General features: G+C 49.8%; 1 protein-coding gene across 1 annotated transcript in view; it reads right to left on the reverse strand.

Moving 5' to 3' along the window:
• SNRNP200 (small nuclear ribonucleoprotein U5 subunit 200) overlaps positions 1–21,141 on the reverse strand; it is a 468,968-nt gene that overhangs the window by 98,147 nt on the left and 349,680 nt on the right. Inside the window, exon 32 of the mRNA XM_085634342.1 lies at positions 74–265. Within this exon, the coding sequence (XP_085490468.1) occupies positions 74–265 (192 nt within the window). The remainder of the gene's footprint in view (positions 1–73; positions 266–21,141) is intronic.

A 21,141-nucleotide genomic window follows, 5' to 3' on the forward strand; every position in this document is an offset into this window, starting at 1 on the left:
CCAATCCACATTGTGCCTACATATGCATCTCTATAAATAGACAAACCCTGTCTTCCATCAGTCAAAACTTTACCTGTATATGCAGCTCCAGTGGGACAGGGCGCACATTTGGGTGGAAGTTGAATGTGGCTGTGGTGCTGCAACCCAGCCAGTGAGCCACATCCTTGGCATTGGAGAGTGACGAGCTCAGGGCAACAATCCGAATGGGCCTCTCAATCTGGGAGGAGATGTAGCGCATACGGGAACATATAACTTCCAGGACAGGCTATGCAGAAAAAAAGGGAAATTAGATTTGTGTAAACAAGAAACTAAATAAAGTGGAAATCAGCAGCAGAATAAGACATGAGACAAGCTGGCATACCATGAGTGTAAGAAAGTCAGAAACCTGAGGACATTAGATTATTAGCAGTGGAATGCTGGAGTCAGCAACAGTCTGGGACTAGAGGGAGTGTCAGATTAACATTAATTCAAAACTTGAAGGAGTTTTAGTTAGCAACATTAAGAGACATGGGGGACCTTGGACTAGAAGCAGTACGAGCTTGGTGGAAGCTCAGATTTGAGGGTGTTTGGGATAGCAGAAACATGATACCTGGGAAACTACAGGCAAGTAGTGGTAAAAGTTGGGGCAGAAGATGTTTGAGACCCAAAACATCATCAATTGTCAAAAAGACCTGAAGGAGTTTGGGTGAGCAACAGCACGTGACATGAGGGAGCATGAATCAGCAGCAGTCTGAGTCTGGAGGAAGCTTGGGCAAGCAGCAGTGCGAGACCAGAGTGTTTATCGATTAATAGAAATGCAGGCTTGAAACCTGATGAAGCCTGGTTTAACATTAGTTCAACAAATAAGGAGGCATAGTTTAGGAGATGTATATGGTCTAAGGTCACAAAGGTTAGAAGCAATGCGAGGCCGAAGGAAGTATGGCTTAATAGCTGTGAAGGAAAATGCATGATATTCAGCATCAAAATGTACAGCCAATCAACGACGTGGCAGCCTCACTAAGAGATGATACATTCGGGACACTAATGTGCTGGGAACAGATAGAGCTATGTAACAATAACAAAGTCAACTTTTAAGGAGTGATATGGTCCTACACACTAAATAAAGTTCCTGATCCCAAAGTTGTGCTCTTGATACAGACAAAGCCCACATCAGGACATAGGTCCTCATCCAGTCTTATCAAATTCCATTCCAATTACACTTGTTAAGCCCTTCAGAGCCAATAAAAGCATCCAAGATGTGTCCAAGGCAAAGAGGGGGAAAAAACCTTAAAACTAAATGTGCTAACTAGTTTCATAAGTGACATGGGAGTAATGCCCCTCATTTGCGGCCACCACCGCAGCTGCTCTGCACCCACTCCTCCCCAATCTATCCCATTTAAAAAAAGAGAACACTTTTTCTTGCTGCAAGGCTGCTGCTTTCTAAAAATACTTTGAGCAAATATTATTCATGCATTTTTTGTTATCCTTTTCCCGCTCCAAAGTGCGTCTGCCATCTTGAAACAGCAAAATAATTATTTTTGAATGCCTGCTGCATTATGACGCAGACCTGCATTTACGTTCATCATGCTGGGGCTGCCGTAACATCTTGATACATGTACACATATATAACATTGCACTTTTTCTGATGCCGCAGGGCAATAATTTGTTTTTAGGCCTAGCCTACACAGCATGCACTGTGCTGCAATGCATACTGTTTACAATTCAGTGGGCTTACAACCTACCCACAGCATACCATTAGTTGTTTTTGTAGTCACTCATTTGCATATGCTTTATGCTTAAATCCTGTAGGCTTCCCTTCCTTTTATTTCAAAATCTTTTTATTGAATTTATACCAATACAGAGAAAAGTACTGTAGTTGCAACAAGTACAGTATACAGGACAAGAGTTACAGAAATCCCCCAAATACACACAGCTTGTTAACAAGGTGTCAGCCCGATAGGTATCCGTACTAATGTGTCCAAATCGACCCCTTTAATATCTTGCATTGCCCTGATGTGGGACCTTTGCTAATGTGCAGTTGTGCCTCCTACCCCAACTTTGAACTATAGGAAAAGCAAGGAAAAAAGAGGAAAAAAAAAAACAAAAAAAACCCCAAGTGTGAACAGAACTAGTGTATCATGGTGATTATGTTCCAATGCAAGCCGAGTGGTGGGGTGTTTCTGTGGGCAGGGTCTAGGGTCAATTCTCTCTCAGTATTTGCCCACCTGAAGCGCGCCCCCTTCAGTTAAGTGTGAAAAAGGTGAAGTGCTAGCAGTCTGGGGCCACGTGCGAATAAGGGCAAACCCTCTGACAGGTATTCCACCAGCGGGGACCAAATGTACTCGAACCGAGTTCTTGATCCCTCTGCTATGTCTGTCAACCGCTCCATTACGAACGCTCGCCACAATCTAGCGTGTCATTGCGTGATGGACGAGGCCTCTGCCTTTTTCTAGGTTGCTGCAATAGCCATCATAGCGGCACCCAGGCACAACCACATGATGGAGCGGTCCCCATACATTTGTCGTTTCAGAATCGGGTCCCGGATCCCCAGGAGGGTATGGTCTATGGTGTCCGGGATGGGGTATCCTAGTATCAGTTTGATCTGTGATAGTATCTCCTTCCAGAATGGCAGAATGGAGGGGCAGTCCGTCCAGAATTGTCCTAAGTCTCCCTGGAGCCCACATCCCCTCCAGCACCTGTCCGTAGTGTTAGTGAATATTTTGTGTAATTTCTGGGGGGTGCAAGTGCCAGTCGTACATTATTTTATAGGGAGGCGCTCTAAAGAGCATAGAGCGGTTGTGTTTGGCAATGTCCTTATACAGGCGGCTCTATTGTTTCTCCCCCACCAGCGTAGCATGGGTAGAGTCCCAGAATCTCCTGTGTCTCGGGGTCGACTTTGGGCTCAGCGCCCTTATAAGGGAGTACAGGAAAGAGGTCCCTTGGTGGATGCCCCGCATTCTGCAAATATCTCAATTGGGAGCAGGTCCCTGGTCGTGGCCTGCCGCACCTGGGGTTGATACACTGTAAGAAAGTGGGTTTCTGTTGCAGTAACCCCCCCCTCTTTTTTGCCTAAATAGCTGATGCACTTTTCCTTGTTGTGCCCTGGGCTCCTGCCAATCAGGTGCCCAGGGCCTGTGTTCCTTCCCTAAAAACTGCCTAACAGCCAAAACCCAAATTGGCAAACCCTGGCCACATGTCAGCCCCTGGTAAATGGTACCCAGGGCCTTGTGACCAGGGAAGGCCTCTAAGGGCTGCAGCACTCATTGTGCCACCCTTAGAGGCCCTGTAACCTAACACCCACACACTGCTCTTGCAGGCTGAGTGTCTGGATACAAGACAAAACAGAGAGTCGACATGGCACACATCCCTGTGTGCCATGCCCACAACCTACACTGCCCTGGCATACATCAGCCACCCCTCTAGCTGGGTGCCCTATGCCAGTGGTGTGGACACAGAGGCAGGAGCCCTGTGCCCCTACAGTACCCAGGTCCATTCCTGGGTCCTGTAAGTGCAGTGCTGCCAGCTAAGAGTATATGGTGCTGGGAGCTTGTCAAACACGAACTCCATAGCACCATAATGGCAGCACTGAAGACTGAGAAGTTTGGTATCAAACTGCTCAGCACATTAAATCCACACTGATGCCAGTGTGTGATTTAATGTACAAAGCACCACAGAGGGCATCTTAGAGAGGCCCCCTGAAACCTAAACCTACAATCCACGTCTGTTCTGAGGCTGCCTAGGCTGCCACACAGCAGACATGTTGCTGGACCCCTGGGTAGGAGAGCCCCTTCCTGGGTCTGCAACAATGCACATCCTGGGTGAGGTGCTAAATCTCCTCCACCAGGATGGGCAGGGGGAAGCTTCAAAGGCATTCCGCCTCTGTGAACTTCCCCAGGCCACTGCAACCCCCCACTTTGGCGGGAAGCTTGGCCGGAAACCCCAAATAAGGACAGGGGATGTGCCAGCCTGCCAACCCCACCCCTCAGGTGGGGGAGGCGAGGTGAAGCACATCTCCGGGCTCTCGCCATCTTGAAGATGGGAAGCCCTGCCCAATCAGGACTAGGCCACTGCCCCCCTCCCACAGGAGAGTGGCAGGATAGGGGGTGTACCCACCCCAAGACAGGGACCCAGTGGTCCCTGCCCTTTACCTACCTGTAACGGCCCTAAATTTAGTATTTAGGGGCACCCTGAACCTTCCTTCCCCAGATTTCAGATTCCGAAATTACAAGAAGAGCAAGAAGAAAAGACGACCTGTCCTGCAGCTGCTAAGAAGACGAAGACACCAACTGCTTTGGCCCCAGCCCTACCGGCCTGTAAACCCTCGAACCTGCTCCTGCTAAATCCAGGCACCTTCTGCGGCCAGCAACCTCACAAACCCCGGAGGGCCTGGCTACCTTGTGACTCTGAGCACCTGGGACTCCCACGAGCAGTGACTCTGCTCAAAGCAAGTTTCTAACCCCTGGCCTCAGCCCGGAACCGCGAACCCTGCACACTCTGCACCCACCAAGCCTGGCCTGTGCCGGAGTGGACAAAGACCCCGAGGACGTCCCCCGGCGACTGTGACCCCGAATCTGGCACCCAAGGACCCACCTCGACGCTCCTGGCGACGCCTGCAGCCTCGGAACCAAGGACCACCCCCCCCCCTCCCCCCCAACCGCGATCAACAGAGGGTAAGATTTCCCGACATCAAAAGGCACCCCTGCACCAGGCGCCCTGCGGCCCCCTGTGCCTGACTCCTGGGTACCTACCTATCCTCCAACTACCCAACTTACCTCTCGAAGTGGTGGTGACACCTGAAGAATCTTTGTCCCCGAGCTTGCAGCCTTTGTTCGTCCTTGAGCTTTCCCATTGAAATCCATTGAGCGCCTGAAGGCTCAAAAGCATTCTGCACCCAGCCGCCTGAGTGGCCCTGGCAGTGTAACTTCTACTCCTACCTACTTCCCCATTTGCCCTGAGCAAGTGACCAGGAGCCCAGCTCTCACAGCCGCGTGGCCTGCTAGTCACAGCCACCAACCAAGGCCCCCCTGCCTCCCATAGGATAACATTGGGCCTAACTCACTCTGCACCCGGCTACCCCTGTGCCACTGAGGGTGTAACAACTGTACTTACCTAACCCTGGGAGACCCCGGCCGGAGTCTGTGCCCAGGACCTTAACTCTGCCAGTCGAGTACTTACCCAAAAGCTGATAACTCACTTTTCTTCCATAGGGTAACATTGACTGGCTTCTTCTGAAATTTCTTCACAAGTGTGGAGTTTCTAAACTTTAAAATATTCACCTAAAATCACCAGAGTAACAAAAACGGAAATACTCACCTGCTATTAGGAGAGATCCCAGTGGTGGATCTTGGTGCCCAGCACTGACCCTGAAAAGTACTTACAACCGTACTTACCACTAACTCAATTTTCTCCCATAGGAAACCATTGACTGTTTTTCTGTGAAATTTCTTCAAAGTGCCGAATTTTGCAAACTTATAAATATGCGTTAAAAATCGCCTGTATAACTTAAACGCAGTTTCTCAACTGCTTACAGGTGTAATATTCTTTAAAAATCGTTCTGTGAAAACGCAATTACTTACCTGTTTTAGATAGATGCCCCAGGACTGAGCCTAGGAGCCCAGCAGTTGATTACAAAAGTAACGAAAACATACTTCACCCGTAACTTGAATTTTCTCCCATAGGAAACCATTGACTGTTTTTCTATGAAATTTCTTCTAAGTGTCGATTTTGCAAACTTATAAATATTCCTTAAAAATCGCCTGTGTAACTTAAACGCAGTTTCTCAACTGCTTACAGTTGGTACACTAGTGCTGGATCTAGGATCCAACACTGACCAAGAAAAAGTAACCATAACCCCACTTACCTGCTAAGTGAACTTCCTTCCATAGGATAACATCGGTAATTTGATTAGCAAAAGTTTCTAAGTGTCAAATTTAAAATAGCAAAATATTGCTTAAAAATCACAACAGTAACTAAAACGAATTTACTCACTTGTTTCCAAGAAATGTCTAAGGACTGCATCTAGGATCCAGTCCTGGAGTTAGAAAAGTAATCCTGAAAGTAATCAATTGCAAATAACTTAAAATTCCCATTGAGCTCAATGTATTATTGTGTTTGAAATTGTGTTGCCTACTGCAACAAAACTGCAACTATTATCTGCAAAAGTCAATTGCCTATTGCAAAGTATTTAACTAAAGCATCTCATTCTGAGAAAGTATATTTTAATACCTATTGTTGGTTCTAAAATAAAACAAGCATATATTTTATATATATATAAACCATTGGCCTAGAGTTCAGTTCTTGAGTGTGTGAGACCATTTGCTGACTGAGTATGTACAACAAATGCTTTACACTGTCCTCTGCTACTGCCTTACTGCTCGACCAAGCTACCACTTTAGAGAGTAAGGCTATATCTAACTTTAACCTCTGCCAAACCTCTGGGGACTGTGGACTCTGTACCTATTTGGGAACAGTATATACAGAGCCACTTTCTCACACATTCATCTTGATTGCATTGATTCTCCCTATCCAGGAGGTGAAGGCAGCTTTACATTTATTCAGATTCACTTTGATCTGTCGCAACAAGGGCGGGTAATTGGCCTTATAGAAATCGGCTAATTTAGGGGTAAGCTTAACCCTCAAATATATTACGTCTTTGCCTGTACAGCACAAAAGGGAGGTCTCTTTTATCCTTCCTATCACCACTCCCGAAAGAGTTAAGTTGAGCAAAAATGACTTTGAGAGGTTTACCTTGAAACCGGACGCTAATTCAAAGCGATCAAGCTCCGCTTGTATGGCCGGCAACGAGATCAGCAGATCAGTGATGGGAAGTAGGACGTCGGCCGCAAAGAGGGAGATCTTGTGCTCGTAGGTGCCAAATGTAACCTCGCTTATATCTGGGTTTGCCCGGGGTTCAATGCTGAGGGCCAAGAGCATGAGGGACAGTGGGCAGCCCTGACTGGTTCCCCGCGAGAGTGCAAAAGAGTCGGAGGCCACCCCGTTTACAAGGACTTGGGACCTGGGAGAGTGAGAATTGGCCCGCACCATACTAATAAAGGTTTCGTTGAAGCCGAATTGTCTCAATGTTTGCAGCAGAAAAGGCCAGTCAACCTGGTTGAAGGCCTTCTCCGCGTCTAATGAAAGGAGGGCCGTGGGGATGCCTTTTTTCTGTACCTTCTCTATTATATGTGCTATTCTCCGCAAGTTGTCGTGGGTCTGCCGTCCCTTGATAAACCCAGATTGGTTGGGATCGATTAGAGATGGCAGGACATTTGCAAGGCGGGTGGCCAGTATTTTAGAGTACAATTTCGCGTTGAGATTCAAAAGTGCGATGGGCCTGTATGAGATGCATGCTCTAGGGTCCTTCCCTGGTTTGGGTAGAACGGTGACCAGCGTCTACCCCATGGTAGCCATCACCCTTTGGGCATTTGCTATGTCGTTAAAAAAGGGTCACCGGATGGGGAGTCAGCTCGGGTGCAAAAGTATGATCGAATTGAGCATTTAGCCCGTCCGGGCTGGGAGCCTTCTGTAGTTTCAGAGCGTCTATCGCCTTCTGGACCTCCTCCCTGGTGAAGGGGCGACTAAGTTCCTTATTGGTATGGGCCGAGACCTGAGGCAGATTGAGGGGCCCCAGATAACTCTCCTGGGTTTGGGCCGCCAGCGGGTAGGTGGTGTAGAGGTTATGGTAAAAGTTCCAGAAGGAGTTTGCTTTATCCTCCTCGCTAAGACACACCAGCGTCGTCCACTATTTGTTTGATATATTCTTTTTCTTGTTTTGCCCTCAGCTGTCGTGCCAGTAGGGTACCTGTTGGAAATGGCCCTTTTCACAGGGTTATCCCCAAACGTTTTGCTTCTTCCTCCTATTTTTTCCTTATCTGTTTGTGCTGGTTTTAGGACTCTGGGCACTTTACCACTTCTAATCAGCGCTAAAGTGCATATGCTCTCTGTAAATTGTGTTATGGATTGGTGTTTCCATGGTTGGATATTTGATTTCCTTGTTAGTCCCTAGTAAAGTGCACTGAGTGTGCCAGGGCATGTAAATCAAAAGCTACTAGTGGGCCTGCAGCACTGATTGTGCCACCCACGTGAGTAGCCCTGAAAAGGTAACTCAGACCTGCCATTGCACAGTCTGCGCGCAGTTTGTAACTGCCATGTCGACTTGGCCAGTGCACACACTTGCCAGTCCCTAACCTTCCCTTTTCTTACATATCAGCCACCCCTAAGGTAGGCCCAAGGTACCCCTGTGGGCAGGGTGCAGTGTACGTGAAAAGTAGGACATGCCCTGGTGTGTGTGGCATGTCCGGATAGTGAATTATGGCCAATTACATTTTTCACTATTGCAAGGCTACCTGTTCCCCATAGGACAGAATGGGGAGTTTGTTTATAGCATCTTATAAACATAACTGGCCCGGGGAATTAGGTAGGAAAGGAATATGCTACTTACCAGTATGCATCTGTTCTTGGCATGTAGAGCTGCAGAGTTGTACACTTAGCATAGATCGCCATCTGGTGTTGGGCCCGGATGTTTGCAGTTTGTTTTTCTTCTTGGACAGTCTTTGGAAGTCACGAGTTTGGTGACTCCTCCTTCGGTCCGTACTGCGCATGGGCTTCGGCTCCATCCTCAGATTGTTTTTCGCCAACAGGGAAATGATGGAGCTTGGTAATCACAGTGAGAAACCCATGTGTGTAGTATCTAAATAAGATGTACTGGAACGGATACAGGTAGCCGGGGAGGCGGGTGGGCGTGTACAACTCTGCAGCTCTACATGCCAAGAACAGATGCATACTGGTAAGTAGCATATTCCGTTCGAGGCATATGAGCTGCAGATTGTACACTTAGCATAGATTATATAGCAGTACCCAACCCTAGCGGCGACCACCGGTATCCGTTGCAGTGGTTTGAAATAGTGTCTTTAGTACAGCCTGGCCCACTCTAGCTTGCTGCTTGGAATGCACATCTACACAGTAATGTTTTGTGAAGGTGTGCGGTGTAGACCATGTGGCTGCTTTGCAGATGTCATCTAAGGGTATATTCCCTAGAAAGGCCATAGAAGCCCCTAACTTTCTTGTAGAATGGGCTTTAGGCGGAACAGATAATGTTCTTTTAGCCTTTTGGTAGCAAATCTGTATGCATTTTACAATCCACCTAGCTATCCCTGATTTAGAAATGGGGTTGCCTTTATGTGGTGGAGAGAAGGAGACGAACAATTGTTTAGTCTTCCTGAAGGGTTGCGTTCTTTGTATGTAGTATAGCAAGGCCCTTTTTACATCGAGTGTGTGTAAGGCTCTTTCTGCAACAGATTGAGGTTGCGAGAAGAAGACAGGTAATTCCACCGATTGATTGAGATGGAAGGGGGAAATGACCTTGGGCAGGAACTTCGGATTTGTGCGAAGTATGACCTTGCTGTGATGTATTTGTATGAAGGGTTCCTGTATAGTGAACGCTTGTATTTCACCAACCCTTCTAAGGGAAGTGATAGCTACGAGAAAAGCTGTTTTCCAGGTGAGAAACTGTAGCTCGCATTTATGCATTGGTTCGAAGGGCGGACCCATTAGTCGTGTAAGAACTAAATTTAGATTCCATACAGGGGAAGGTGGTGCCCTGGGAGGAATTACTCGTTTAAGGCCTTCCATGAAGGCTTTAATAGCGGGCACTCTGAAGAGAGATAAATGCTGTATGTTTTGTAGATAAGCAGCGATCGCTGCTAGGTGTAGGCGTATGGATGAATATGCCAGGTTACACCTGTGAAGATGGAGCAGATAGCATATGATGTGCTGTATGGATGCATCTAAAGGGTTGATTGTATTGTTACGGCAGTAAATAACAAATCTTTTCCACTTTGCGGCATAACATGCTCTAGTGGTAGGACGTCTGGCTTCCATGATGATGTTCATGCAATCAGGGGGAAGGTTAAGGTATCCGAATTCTAGGATTTCAGGAGCCAGATCGCCAGGTTGAGCTGAGCTGGGTCCGGGTGCCTGATTTCTCCATGGTTCTGGGTTAGGAGGCATGGGGATAGGTGCAGTTTTTGATGTGGTACCACTGATAGTTGTAGTAGCGTGGTGTACCACGGCTGCCTGGCCCACGTCGGAGCTACCAGAATGATTGTGAGGGAGTGCTGTTGTAGCTTCCTGACCACTAATGGAATTAGTGAGAGAGGTGGAAAGGCGTATGCAAATCTGCCTGACCAGTTCATCCATATCGCATTGCCCTTGGACAATGGGTGTGGGTATCTGGCGGCGAAGCTTGGGCATTTTTTGTTTTCGTGGGTGGCGAAGAGGTCTATCTGAGGATGTCCCCACTGTTGGAAGAATGGCTGAAGAACTTGCGGATGCAGTTCCCATTCGTGTAGTTGTTGCGTTTGTCTGCTGAGCAGATCTGCCATGGTGTTTTGTACGCCTGGAACGTGTTGTGCCAGGAGAAAGATGTTTTGGGGAATTGCCCATCTCCATATGCTCTGGGCTAAGCGGGAGAGCTGGGGAGAGTGTGTCCCCCCCTGTTTTTGGATATAATACATTGCAGTCATGTTGTCTGTGCGAATGAGGACTGCTTTGCCCGAAATCTGTTTTTGGAAAGATTTTAGGGCTAGAAAGATCGCCAAGAGCTCCAGATGGTTGATGTGGAGCAATTTTTGCTGTGGCGTCCATAGACCTTGCATTGTGAGGTGTAGGAGGTGCGCTCCCCAGCCGGAGAGCGATGCGTCCGCTGTTAGAATCACCTGAGGAACCGGGTCCAGGAATGGCCGCCCTTTGGAAAGGTTTGTGGTGTTCCACCACTGCAGAGAGTGATGTGTGCGGCCGTCCACCAACACCAGATCCGTCAGCTGACCCTGGGCCTGGTTCCACTGTTGTGCTAGGCACTCTTGAAGTGGACGCATGTGTAGTCTTGCATGGGGCACTATAAAGATGCAAGACGCCATCATTCCTATGAGCTTCATGAACACTCTTGCTGGAAGAGAGTGTTGGGGAAGGAATGTTTTGCGTAAGGCTTGAATGTTTGTGATTCTGGCTGTGTTTGGATAGGCAATACCTTTGGAGGTGTCTATAGTGGCCCCGAGATATTGCTTTGTGTGAGATGGTATGAGGTGGGACTTTTGGTAGTTCACCGTGAAGCCTAGCTGGTGGAGCAGTTGGATGGTGCTGTTTGTATGCTGCACGCATTGGTGGTAAGACGCGGCTTTTATCAGCCAGTCGTCTAAGTAAGGGAAGACGTGAATGTGTTGACGTCTGAGGTGTGCTGCTACTACCGCTAGGCATTTGGTAAGCACCCGTGGTGCGGTGGTGACCCCGAAGGGGAGAACCGTGAATTGGTAATGTTGCCCGTCCACTACGAACCTGAGGTATTTCCTGTGAGAGGGGTGTATTGGAATGTGAAAGTATGCGTCTTTCAGATCCAAGGTTGTGAGAAAGTCTCCCTGACAGAGGAGCGGGAGGACTTGTTGTAGGGTGACCATGTGGAAATGGTCTGAATGTATGTAGGCATTTAGAGGCCGGAGGTCCAGAATGGGCCTGAGGGTACCGTCTTTCTTTGGTATTAGGAAATATAGGGAGTAAACCCCTAGATTTTTCTGATTGATGGGGACCTGCTCTATAGCGTGTTTTTGGAGGAGGGAGAGTACCTCCTGTTTGAGCAGTGTGGAATGTTCTTGAGACATTGGACGGTGCCTTGGTGGGATATTGGGCGGGGTAGATGTTAGCTCGAGACAGTACCCTGACCGAATGATTTGGGTCACCCATTTGTCCGATGTTATGGACTCCCATGCGTGGATAAAGTTTTGTAGTCTGCCCCCGACCGGAGTGGAATGGTCTGGGGGGAGCGGAGGGAAGTCATTGTGTGGGCGGGGTGGCAGAACGGGTGTTGTTAGTTTTGCCCCTGCCCTTATTGTTGTTGCCTCTGTAACCACCTCTTTGGTTGCCCTTTGAAAAGGTATTTTGAGGAGGGGATTTGTAGGAGGTAGAGGTGCTATCGGTGGAGAAGCCTCTGCCTGTGCCACGAAAGGAGGAGCGTCGAAAGGAACGTTTAGAGGCTTGTGTTTGGAGTGCCCCCATAGACTTTGCTGTGTCTGTGTCCTTTTTCATCTTTTCCAACGCTTCGTCTACCTTGGGCCCAAAGAGAGTTTGTTGGTCAAAGGGGTGATTGAGTATGGACGCCTGGACTTCAGGCTTAAACCCTGAGATCCTGAGCCAGGCATGGCGACGAAGCAGGACACTGGTATTTATGGCTCTAGAAGCAGTGTCGGCTGCATCGAGGGCACATTTAATGGAGGTGTTTGTAATGAGTTTACCCTCCTGTATTAGCTCATGAGCCCTACGCTTGTGTTTCTCGGGGAGGTGCTGCATAAGAGCCTCAAGTTCGTCGTAGTGTGCTCTGTCATAGCGCGCAAGTAGCGCTTGTGTGTTTGCAATGCGCCACATGTTTGCAGCTTGAGAGGCGGTGCGCTTGCCAGACGCGTCTAGGAGTTTGGATTCCTTGTCTGGCGGTGGGGCTTCTCCTGAGGACTGGGAGTTAGCCCGCTTTCTAGCTGTAGAGACAACTAGGGAATCTAAGGGAGCAGGGCCCTTAATGTATGCAGGGTCTGTGGGTGCCGCCTTATACTTTTTCTCTATCCTAGGGTTTAGTACCCTGGGCCTGACAGGGTCTTTGAACACCTCTGCGGCATGCTTGGTGACACCCTTAAGCATGGGTAAGATAGAGGTGGATTTGTCCTGTATGTCGAATGTATCCAGTAAGAAGTCGTCTTCCACTGGTTCAGTGTGCATGTCCACCCCATGGTAGTGTGCTGCTCTCTGCACTAAATGATGGAACCCTAAGGAGTCCTCTGGAGGAGACGGCCTGGATGGGTATAGGTCGTCCTGAGGAATATCGGGTACATCAGGGTTATTGTAATCCTCCCACGGGTCTGGGGTCCCTGGTGGAGTGGGATCCATTGGGGCGTCCGCCGGATAATTGTCCGGGTCCCCGTCATCCGGATCTGGGGACGGGGCCGGAGAGTAGTGAGGTAAAGGTGGCGGAGACCTGGGAGGGGGAGGGGGTGGAGGAGGTAGGGGAGGTGGTAGTGGGGAGGGCACTCTGAGGGGAGAAGTAGCAGAGTCATTCCGTTTGGGTGGTGGAGGAGGAGCCGGAGTATCAAGGCGTCTTTTCTTGATAATTAAAGTCAATAGCCCAGTCTTTGGATCTTTGGACAGAGTCTTTTGTAAAGGGTCTGGTGTAAACAGAGCCAATGGCGCCGAATCGTCCGTCGGCACCGGTGATTTCGGAACCGAGGACTTCGATGGTTTGTGTGCGCCATGCTTTTTTGGGGCCTCCGGTTTTTTCGGCGTCGAAGGAGTTTTCGGCGCCGGAGCGTCGGTGCCGACAGATTTGTGTTTGTGTTTGGTCGGCACCGAGAGTCCAGGCTTCGGCACCGGTGGCTTCGGAGTCGAGCTGGATATTGCTTTCTTCGGTGCCGGATGCTGTTTTTCGGCACCGGGCGTCGGCTGGCTCGATCCCGAGCTGCCGTGAGACTTTGGAGGCTTCGACACCGGGCCCGAAGGTGGGGTGATCGAAGCTTTGGTCTTGGTTTTGCCCAGGCCGGCAGGCGAGGGAGTAACCTGAGTCTCTTTAGTTTTGGGCGCGGGGGTGGGGGTGGGAGGGGGCACAGTACTCACGGCCCGCTGCGCCGGTGTGATGTCCTCCACGTCTGAGTCGTCGGCCTCGGAAGCGCTGACGACGTCTTCTTCCTGCTCGGTGTGTGTTTGCCCCGAAGCTTCGGCGCCGTCTCCAAAGATGTCCGGTGGAGCTGCAGACGATGAGTGCGCCATGGTGCGTCGAGCTTTTCGATCCCGGATGGTTTTCTTCGATCGAAAAGACTTACAGGCGGGGCAGTCTCTGGCCTCGTGTTCTGGAGAGAGGCAAAGATTACACACATGATGGAGGTCGGTGTGGGGAAATTTAGACCCACATTTTGGGCACTTTTTGAACGGAGTCCTTTCCATCGGCCGGGACCGGAGTCGAGGAGGGCCCGAAGGCCGGTGCCGATGTACGGGATGGAGAAAAGTGCCGCTTCGAGAGATGAAGATGATGATGAAGAAACTCGAAGAAACGAGGATTTTCCGTCGAGGCTGGAACCGTAGAAGTTCGAAGCCGGAGCACGAAGTATCACATCCGAGCCCGATGGCGGGAAAAAAACAATCTGAGGATGGAGCCGAAGCCCATGCGCAGTACGGACCGAAGGAGGAGTCACCAAACTCGTGACTTCCAAAGACTGTCCAAGAAGAAAAACAAACTGCAAACATCCGGGCCCAACACCAGATGGCGATCTATGCTAAGTGTACAATCTGCAGCTCATATGCCTCGAACACAAAGTTTTGTATGCCTGAACTCCGAATCTGAAGATGCATCTTTTAGTGAAGGTTATTTTTACATTCTGTGTTTGAAAATACCACTTTTAGAAGGTAGGTATTTTCTTGCTCAGTCATCCTCTGTGCCTCTGCTGGAATGTTGATTGCCTGTCTGGGTTTTGGATGACAGAAGGCTGGGGAGCAGGAGTGGCTCCAGATAGTCTAGTTGGGTCAGGAAAGGGCTGAATAGACCTGGGCTGCAATTGGGCAAGGGGGAGAAGATTTCCTTGCACCTCAAAAGGCCTCGTCTGCCTCGGACTATGCCGTCTCCACCTCCTGCCAGGAAGTCACACCAAAGAAGGCAGAACAGGTTCTGGCTGAGCACAGACACTCTCTGCCTAAGAGATCAAAGGATTTTAGGATATAAATATTGGGTCCGAGACCCCTGAAGTTTAGAACTCTTTTGGACTAAGAAGACTGCCAAGAAGAAGAGCTGGAGAAGCTGTGAGGAGGAACGACCACATTGCTGTGTTTGCCTGCAGTGACTGCTTCTGTCTTGGGCAGTGAAAGGACTGGACTGAACTTTCTGCAGTCTACTTTGTGAGTTTCTCCCCGGGCTTGAGGTAGAGTTTGCCCCCTTTTCAAGAAGTCTCAGGAACAGCAAAGACTTCAAGCTCTTCTGCCCTCAGCAGTGGGGACTGTGTGTTTTGTGCTGCAACAGAAGAAAAGCCACCAGACGACGTCTATGATGCCGCTGCCGACTCTGTGTCCTGAAGGCACCGCAGAGGGCACCACCACAATGCCGCACCGCGACCCTTGTCTCACTGACGCCGCCTGTTGACGTCGCCAGCGAGCCGCTGCTCGCACCGCGACCTGTGGGCACCGCATTCCACACTGCCTCGCTTCAAGACGACGCCTTGGTATCCCTGACGACGCTCCACGCTGAAATCTACGCCGCTTCTTGCACCGTGGTTCGAGGGCATCACTTGTAAAGTTACACGACGCACCTCCCTCATCCTGCACCGCAGCCTTGGCCTACTGACACCGGTGCCATCGACTCCCGTCGGCGACATCAACTCCAGTTCGTCAGCCGACGACAGCGCTTCAGCAACGACGACGCCGCTGCTGCTTGCACCGCGAACTGCCAGCACCGCAACTAGCACCGCATTCACTTCGCACCGCAACCCTGGTGTAAAAAAGCGACTATGTATCGAATATGCTACTTACCAGTATGCATCTGTTCTTGGCATGTAGGGCTGCTGACATTCATATCTGTGCATAGATCGCCGCCTAGTGTTGGGTCCGGATGATTGCACATTGTTGTCCTGGAAGAGTCTTCGAAGTATCACGAGATAGGTGGCTCCTCCCCTGATAACATTGAGCTCAATGGGAATTTTAAGTAAATGCAATATCAATTACTTTACGTATGTTTTTCTTACTCAGGGCCGGATCCTGGATTCAGCCCTGGTGCATCTCCTGTAAACAGTTGAAAGAAATCGTTTTAAGTAAACAGGCGTTTTTAAGGAATATTTGTAAGTTACAAAAATCGACACTTAGAAGAATTTCTGGTGAAAACCAGACAACGTTATCCTATGGGGGAAAAGCAGGTCATCTGAAAATCACAGTTGTAATTACTTTTTAGGGTCAGTGCTGGGCACCAAGATCCAGCACTGGGATCTCTCCTGGTAACAGTTGAGTAATTTCGTTTATCGGATGATTTTTAGTGAATATTTTAACGTTTCAAAACTCAACACTTAAAAGAATTTCCAAGTGAAAACCAGTCAATGTTACCCTATGGAGAAAATGTGAGTTATCGGCTTTCAGGTAAGTACTCAACTGGCAGAGTTAAGGTTCTGGGGCAAGACTCGGGGGGTCTCCCAGGTTCAGGCAGGTACAGTAGTTACACCCTCAGCGGCACAGGGGCAGCCAGGTGCAGAGAGAGTAGGCCCAATGTTAGCCTACGGCGGGTAGGGGGCCTTTGGTGGGTGGCTGCTAGCAGGCAGGCCACGCGGCTGCGGGAGCGGAGCTCCTGGTCACTTACACAGGGCAAGTGGGGAAGAAGAACAGAACAGATGCTGCACTAACCAGGGGCACTCGGGCGGCTGGGTGCAGGGTGCTTTTGGGCCTTCGGGCGCCCAATGGATTTCAATGGGAAAGCTGCGAGACGAACAAAGGCTGCAGGCTTGGGGACTGAGATTCTTCAGGTGCGACCACCACTTCGAGAGGTAAGTTGGGAAGCTGTAGGTTAGGCAGGCACCCAGGAGTTGGGCACAGGGGGCCGCAGGGCGCCAGGTGCAGGGGTGTCTTTTGGCGTCGGGAAATCTTACCCTCTGCTGGTCGCGGTTGGGGGGTCCCTGGAGTTGTCGAGGAGGGTCCTTGGGTTTGAGCAGAACCACTGCTCGTGGGAGTCCCAGTCTTTGGATGAGCAAGGCAGGCAGGTCGTCCGGGGTTTTTGAGGTTGCTGACCACTGGAGACGCCGGGGTTTAGCAGGAGCAGGTTCGAGGGTCGACAGGCCGGTAGGGCTGGGGTCAAGTCAGTTGGTGTCGTCCTCTTGTTAGCAGCTGCACAGTAGGGCTTCTTTCTTCTTGTTCTTCTATGTAGTTTCGGGATCGGAGGAAGGAAGGTTCAGGGTGCCCCTAAATACTACATTTAGCGGCGTTACAGGTAGGGAAAGGTCAGGGACCAATGGGGTCCTTTCCTGGGGTGAGTACACCACCTATCCTGCCACTCTCCAGTGGGAGGGGGGCAGGAGCCTAGTCCTGATTGGGTAGGGCTCCCCATCCTCAAGATGGCGAGAGCCCGGAGTTGTGCTTCACCTCGCCTCCCCCACCTGAGGGGTGGGGTTGGCAGAGGCTGGCAAACCCCCTTTCCTCAATTGGGTTTTCCCGCCAGAGTGTGGGTCAGAACTGGTGGGGACCAGTTGCTGAGTAAAGCAAGTGGTCTGGAGGGGCTCACAAACGTGGCATGCCTTTGAAGCTTCCTCTGCCCATCCTGGGGGAGGAGGCCTAGCACCTTGCCCCAGGATGTGCATTGTTGCAGGCCCACCAGAGCGGGTGGCTCTCTACCCAGGGGTCCAGCAACATGTCTGCTGGGTAGCAGCCTAGGCAGCCTCTCAGTCAGGACGTGGGTTGTGGGTTAGTTTCAGGGGGCAACTCTAAGTTGCACTCTGTCGTGCATTTTAAATTAAATCCCACACTGGCATCAGTGTGGATTTAATGTGCTGAGAAGTTTGATACCAAACTTCTCAGTCTTCAGTGTAGCCATCATGGTGCTGTGGAGTTCGTGATAACTACTTCCCAGCACCATATACTCTTAATGGCAGCACTGCACTTACAGTGCCCAGGAATGGACCTGGGCACTGTAGGGGCACAGGGCTCATGCACCTGTACCCACACCACTGGCATAGGGCACCCAGCTAGAGGGGTGACTGGGGTATGCCAGGGCAGTGTGTTGTGGGCATGGCACACAGGGATGTGTGCCATGTCACCTCTTTGTTTTGTTCTGTACCAAGACACTCAGCCTGCAAAGGCAGTGTGTGTGTGTCAGGGTACAGGGCCTCTAAGGGTGGCACAATAAGTGCTGCTGCTAGGGGCCTTCTCTGGTCAAAAGGCCCTGGGCACCTAGGGTACCATTTACCAGGGGCTGACAGGTGACCAGGGATGCCAATTGGGTTTTGGCTCTTAGGCAGTTTTTAGGGAAGGAACACAGGCCCTGGGCACCTGATTGGCAGGAGCCCAGGGCACACTCAGTCAAAGTACATCAGCAATTCAACAAAAAGTGGGGGCATGCCATGCAAGAAAGATGGCACTTTCTCACAATGCGTGTATGTTTAAATATTTAGTAATTAGTGTTGTGAATGGATGTGTGTGTGTATGCATGATTGTGAGTGTGTATGTGTGTGTGGCCCGTCCACACCCTGCCCTCCTACAATTACCGGCCACCACTGCCAAGTACATGTGCTAGTCCTTGACTTTCTTCTCGCCTCTTCATTATGAAAGGCGTTATTTATTTATTTTAATCAGTGTTTCAGCATTATTACTGGCCGTGAAATATGCTTTCTTACTTTTAATGCAGGCATACAGCTTCTCATTTATGTTGCTTTCACCATATCAAGCTTTCCCTTTTTTAACACAGGCATATGGCTTTTTATTTGTGTAGCTTTCACCCTATATGCCAACTCAATTGATCCTTTAGTTACACCCACAACTGTACTACTCTATGCTATTCCACTCTACGGCACTCCAATCTGCTCTACTCTTAACCACTACACACAAAGCCACTCTACTCAATACTAAGCCACTCCTCTCCACAGCACTCTACCCCACTCCACCCACACCACTCTATTCTAGCTCCATTTTTAGCTGTTTCCTAAACACACTCCAGTTCCGTTGGCATTCACAGCACATGGGAGAGCTTTCCAGGCTTTGGCCAGCACAACAGCAAGGGAACAACCCCCTAGTCTTCTTTTCTGAACTTGGAGAGTATAACTCAGCAAGCATGCTGGGAACTAGGGGCCCGTGCAGGCTGATTCTTGGGGAACAACAAGGCCATGTAGGTTTTCTGGCCATGACTATAGAGTGCTTTATGGCACAGAGACAGAATGTAGGCAGTTGGCTCTGTATATGGTATGCCACTAGGTGGTTATACCATGCACAGAGTCCAGGGATTTCCCAAAAGTGAACAGGGATCAATGTAAACCACAAGATGCTCTATTGGTGTTAGTGTGGTCGAGTAGTCTTAGGCCTAAGCACAGAGAAGAGTAAGACATTTATTGCATACACATGACCAATAGCTCCACACCAATTTTATAAAAATAAGATTTGTTCGTATTTTATTTTAAGACCAAGATCCTCGCAATAAGGTAAGTCCTTTTTAAATAGAAATACTTTTCACTTTCAAAAGTCGACAGTGCAATTTCGTAACATTTCAATGTTATTCTATGAAGGAAAACAATAATGTGTTTATACAGGTAAGTATCCAACTTACAGTTCCAGTCTTCGGGACCAAAGGTCAGCAAGGGGTGGCAAGGGTCAGGTGAGTACCTAAACTTCACCACAAGCGGCACAAGGGTAACCGGGTGCAGAGGCCGAAAATCGGATTCCATTAATGCGTTTCAATTAAGACTGTAGGTGCTTGAAGCCGCCCTGGTAGGTAAATCGGTTGCAGGGGCCAAGCTTTGGAGGTTAGGTCAAGCACAGGTAAGGGGGGTACAAAGCACCAAACATACACCACCAGCGCTTCAGGGGCCGCCGGGTACAGGGTGCAATTTCAGCATTGGGTGCCCAATGGTTTTCAAAGGAGACTTTGCTTTCAACACATAGGCTGCAGGCGTTGAACCAAAAGTTACAAGAGGGAGACCAACGACAGTTTAAGTAAAGATGTAGGGGGTTCATAGGAGCACCGTTGGTTCTGCTCACCAATGCCCAGGGGCTTTGGGTGCAGGGGGGCCTTCGACATCGGATTCTTCTTACCGGAGCCGGTCTTGGTCAGGGGAAGCCGCTGGATTCAGGCTGCAGGCATCATCGTGGAGTCCAGGAGGGGTCAGCCAGTGCTGGACTTGAGGTCAGGATCACTGGGGAACCTGTTCTGGGTCAGTGGTCTACCTAAACACGAGTGCAGAGTGGGCAGGACTTTCAGATCCGAAGGGCACCGCAGTCCTTTGTGTTGGTTTCTGAGGGACAGAACCACTGCTCTCGGGAACTCTGGTCTTTTTAAAAGTTCATGAAGTCTTTCTCGGGTTTCTGGAAGTCACTGGCTACAGGACAGGCGGCGTCTTCTCAAAGGGTCTTGGAAGCTGGCGACAGGCCGGTAGGGCTGTGGCCAAGTCAGTAGTCATCTTCAGGCTTTGCTGCACGGTGTCTTCATCTTTCTTCCTAGGTCGCAGGTAACTAGTTTCAAGGTCTGAGGGAGCCCCCTAAATACTAGATTTAGGGAGTGTTTTAAGGGAGTAACAGGTAGGTCCAATGGGCACCTCAACTGGGGTGACTACACCCTCTATTATGCCTCTGTAGACCTAGCCATGATTGGAGGGGTCTTCCCAGCTCGAAGATGGCAGGGACTGAAAGATGTGCTTCACCTCGCCTCCCCCACCTTAGAGGTGGATTGGCAGAGGTGGGTACACATCCTTTTCTCCTGAGTTTTCCCACCCAAAGTAGGGATGTAAACCGGTGGCAGCCATCTGCTACATTACAAAGGCGACACGCCGTTGAAGCTTCCCCTAGGTGTGACACTTCTGCCCAGGATGCACATTGTTTCTGGTCCTAGAGAACAGAGGCTCTCCACCCATGGGTCCAGAAACATGTCTGTGAGTGGTAGGCTGTCTAAAGCCAGTCAGTGACCACACCAGCATCTGTAGGTTTTCAGGGGGCACCTCTGAGGTGCCCTCCAAGTACCTGATTTAATAAATCTCACACTAGCATCACTGTGGATTTATTACGAGGAGTTGTTTGGTACCAAACACTACTGGTTTCAGTAAAGCCATCATGGTGCTGGGGAACTCAAGTTGTTGAGTTTCAAGCCCTTGTACTCCTTATGACTTCCCTGGCACTTACACTATTTAAGAATTGACATAGTATTGTAGAGGGCATATCCACTCATGCAGATATTGTGAGAAAGTGCCATCTTTCTTGCATGGTATGCCCCCACTTTTTGCTGAATGTACTTTGACTGAGTGTGCCCTGCACTCCTGCCAATCAGGTGCCCAGGGCCCATGTTCCTTCCCTAAAAACACACAAAACCCAAATTGGCAAACCCTGGCCACATGTCAGCCCCTGGTAAATGGTACCCTAGGTACCCAGGGCCTTGCGACCAGGGAAAGCCCTAAGGGCTGCAGCACGCATTGTGCC

This window comes from Triturus cristatus, chromosome 11 (assembly GCF_964204655.1).
Source record: "Triturus cristatus chromosome 11, aTriCri1.1, whole genome shotgun sequence".
Taxonomy (NCBI): domain Eukaryota; kingdom Metazoa; phylum Chordata; class Amphibia; order Caudata; family Salamandridae; genus Triturus; species Triturus cristatus.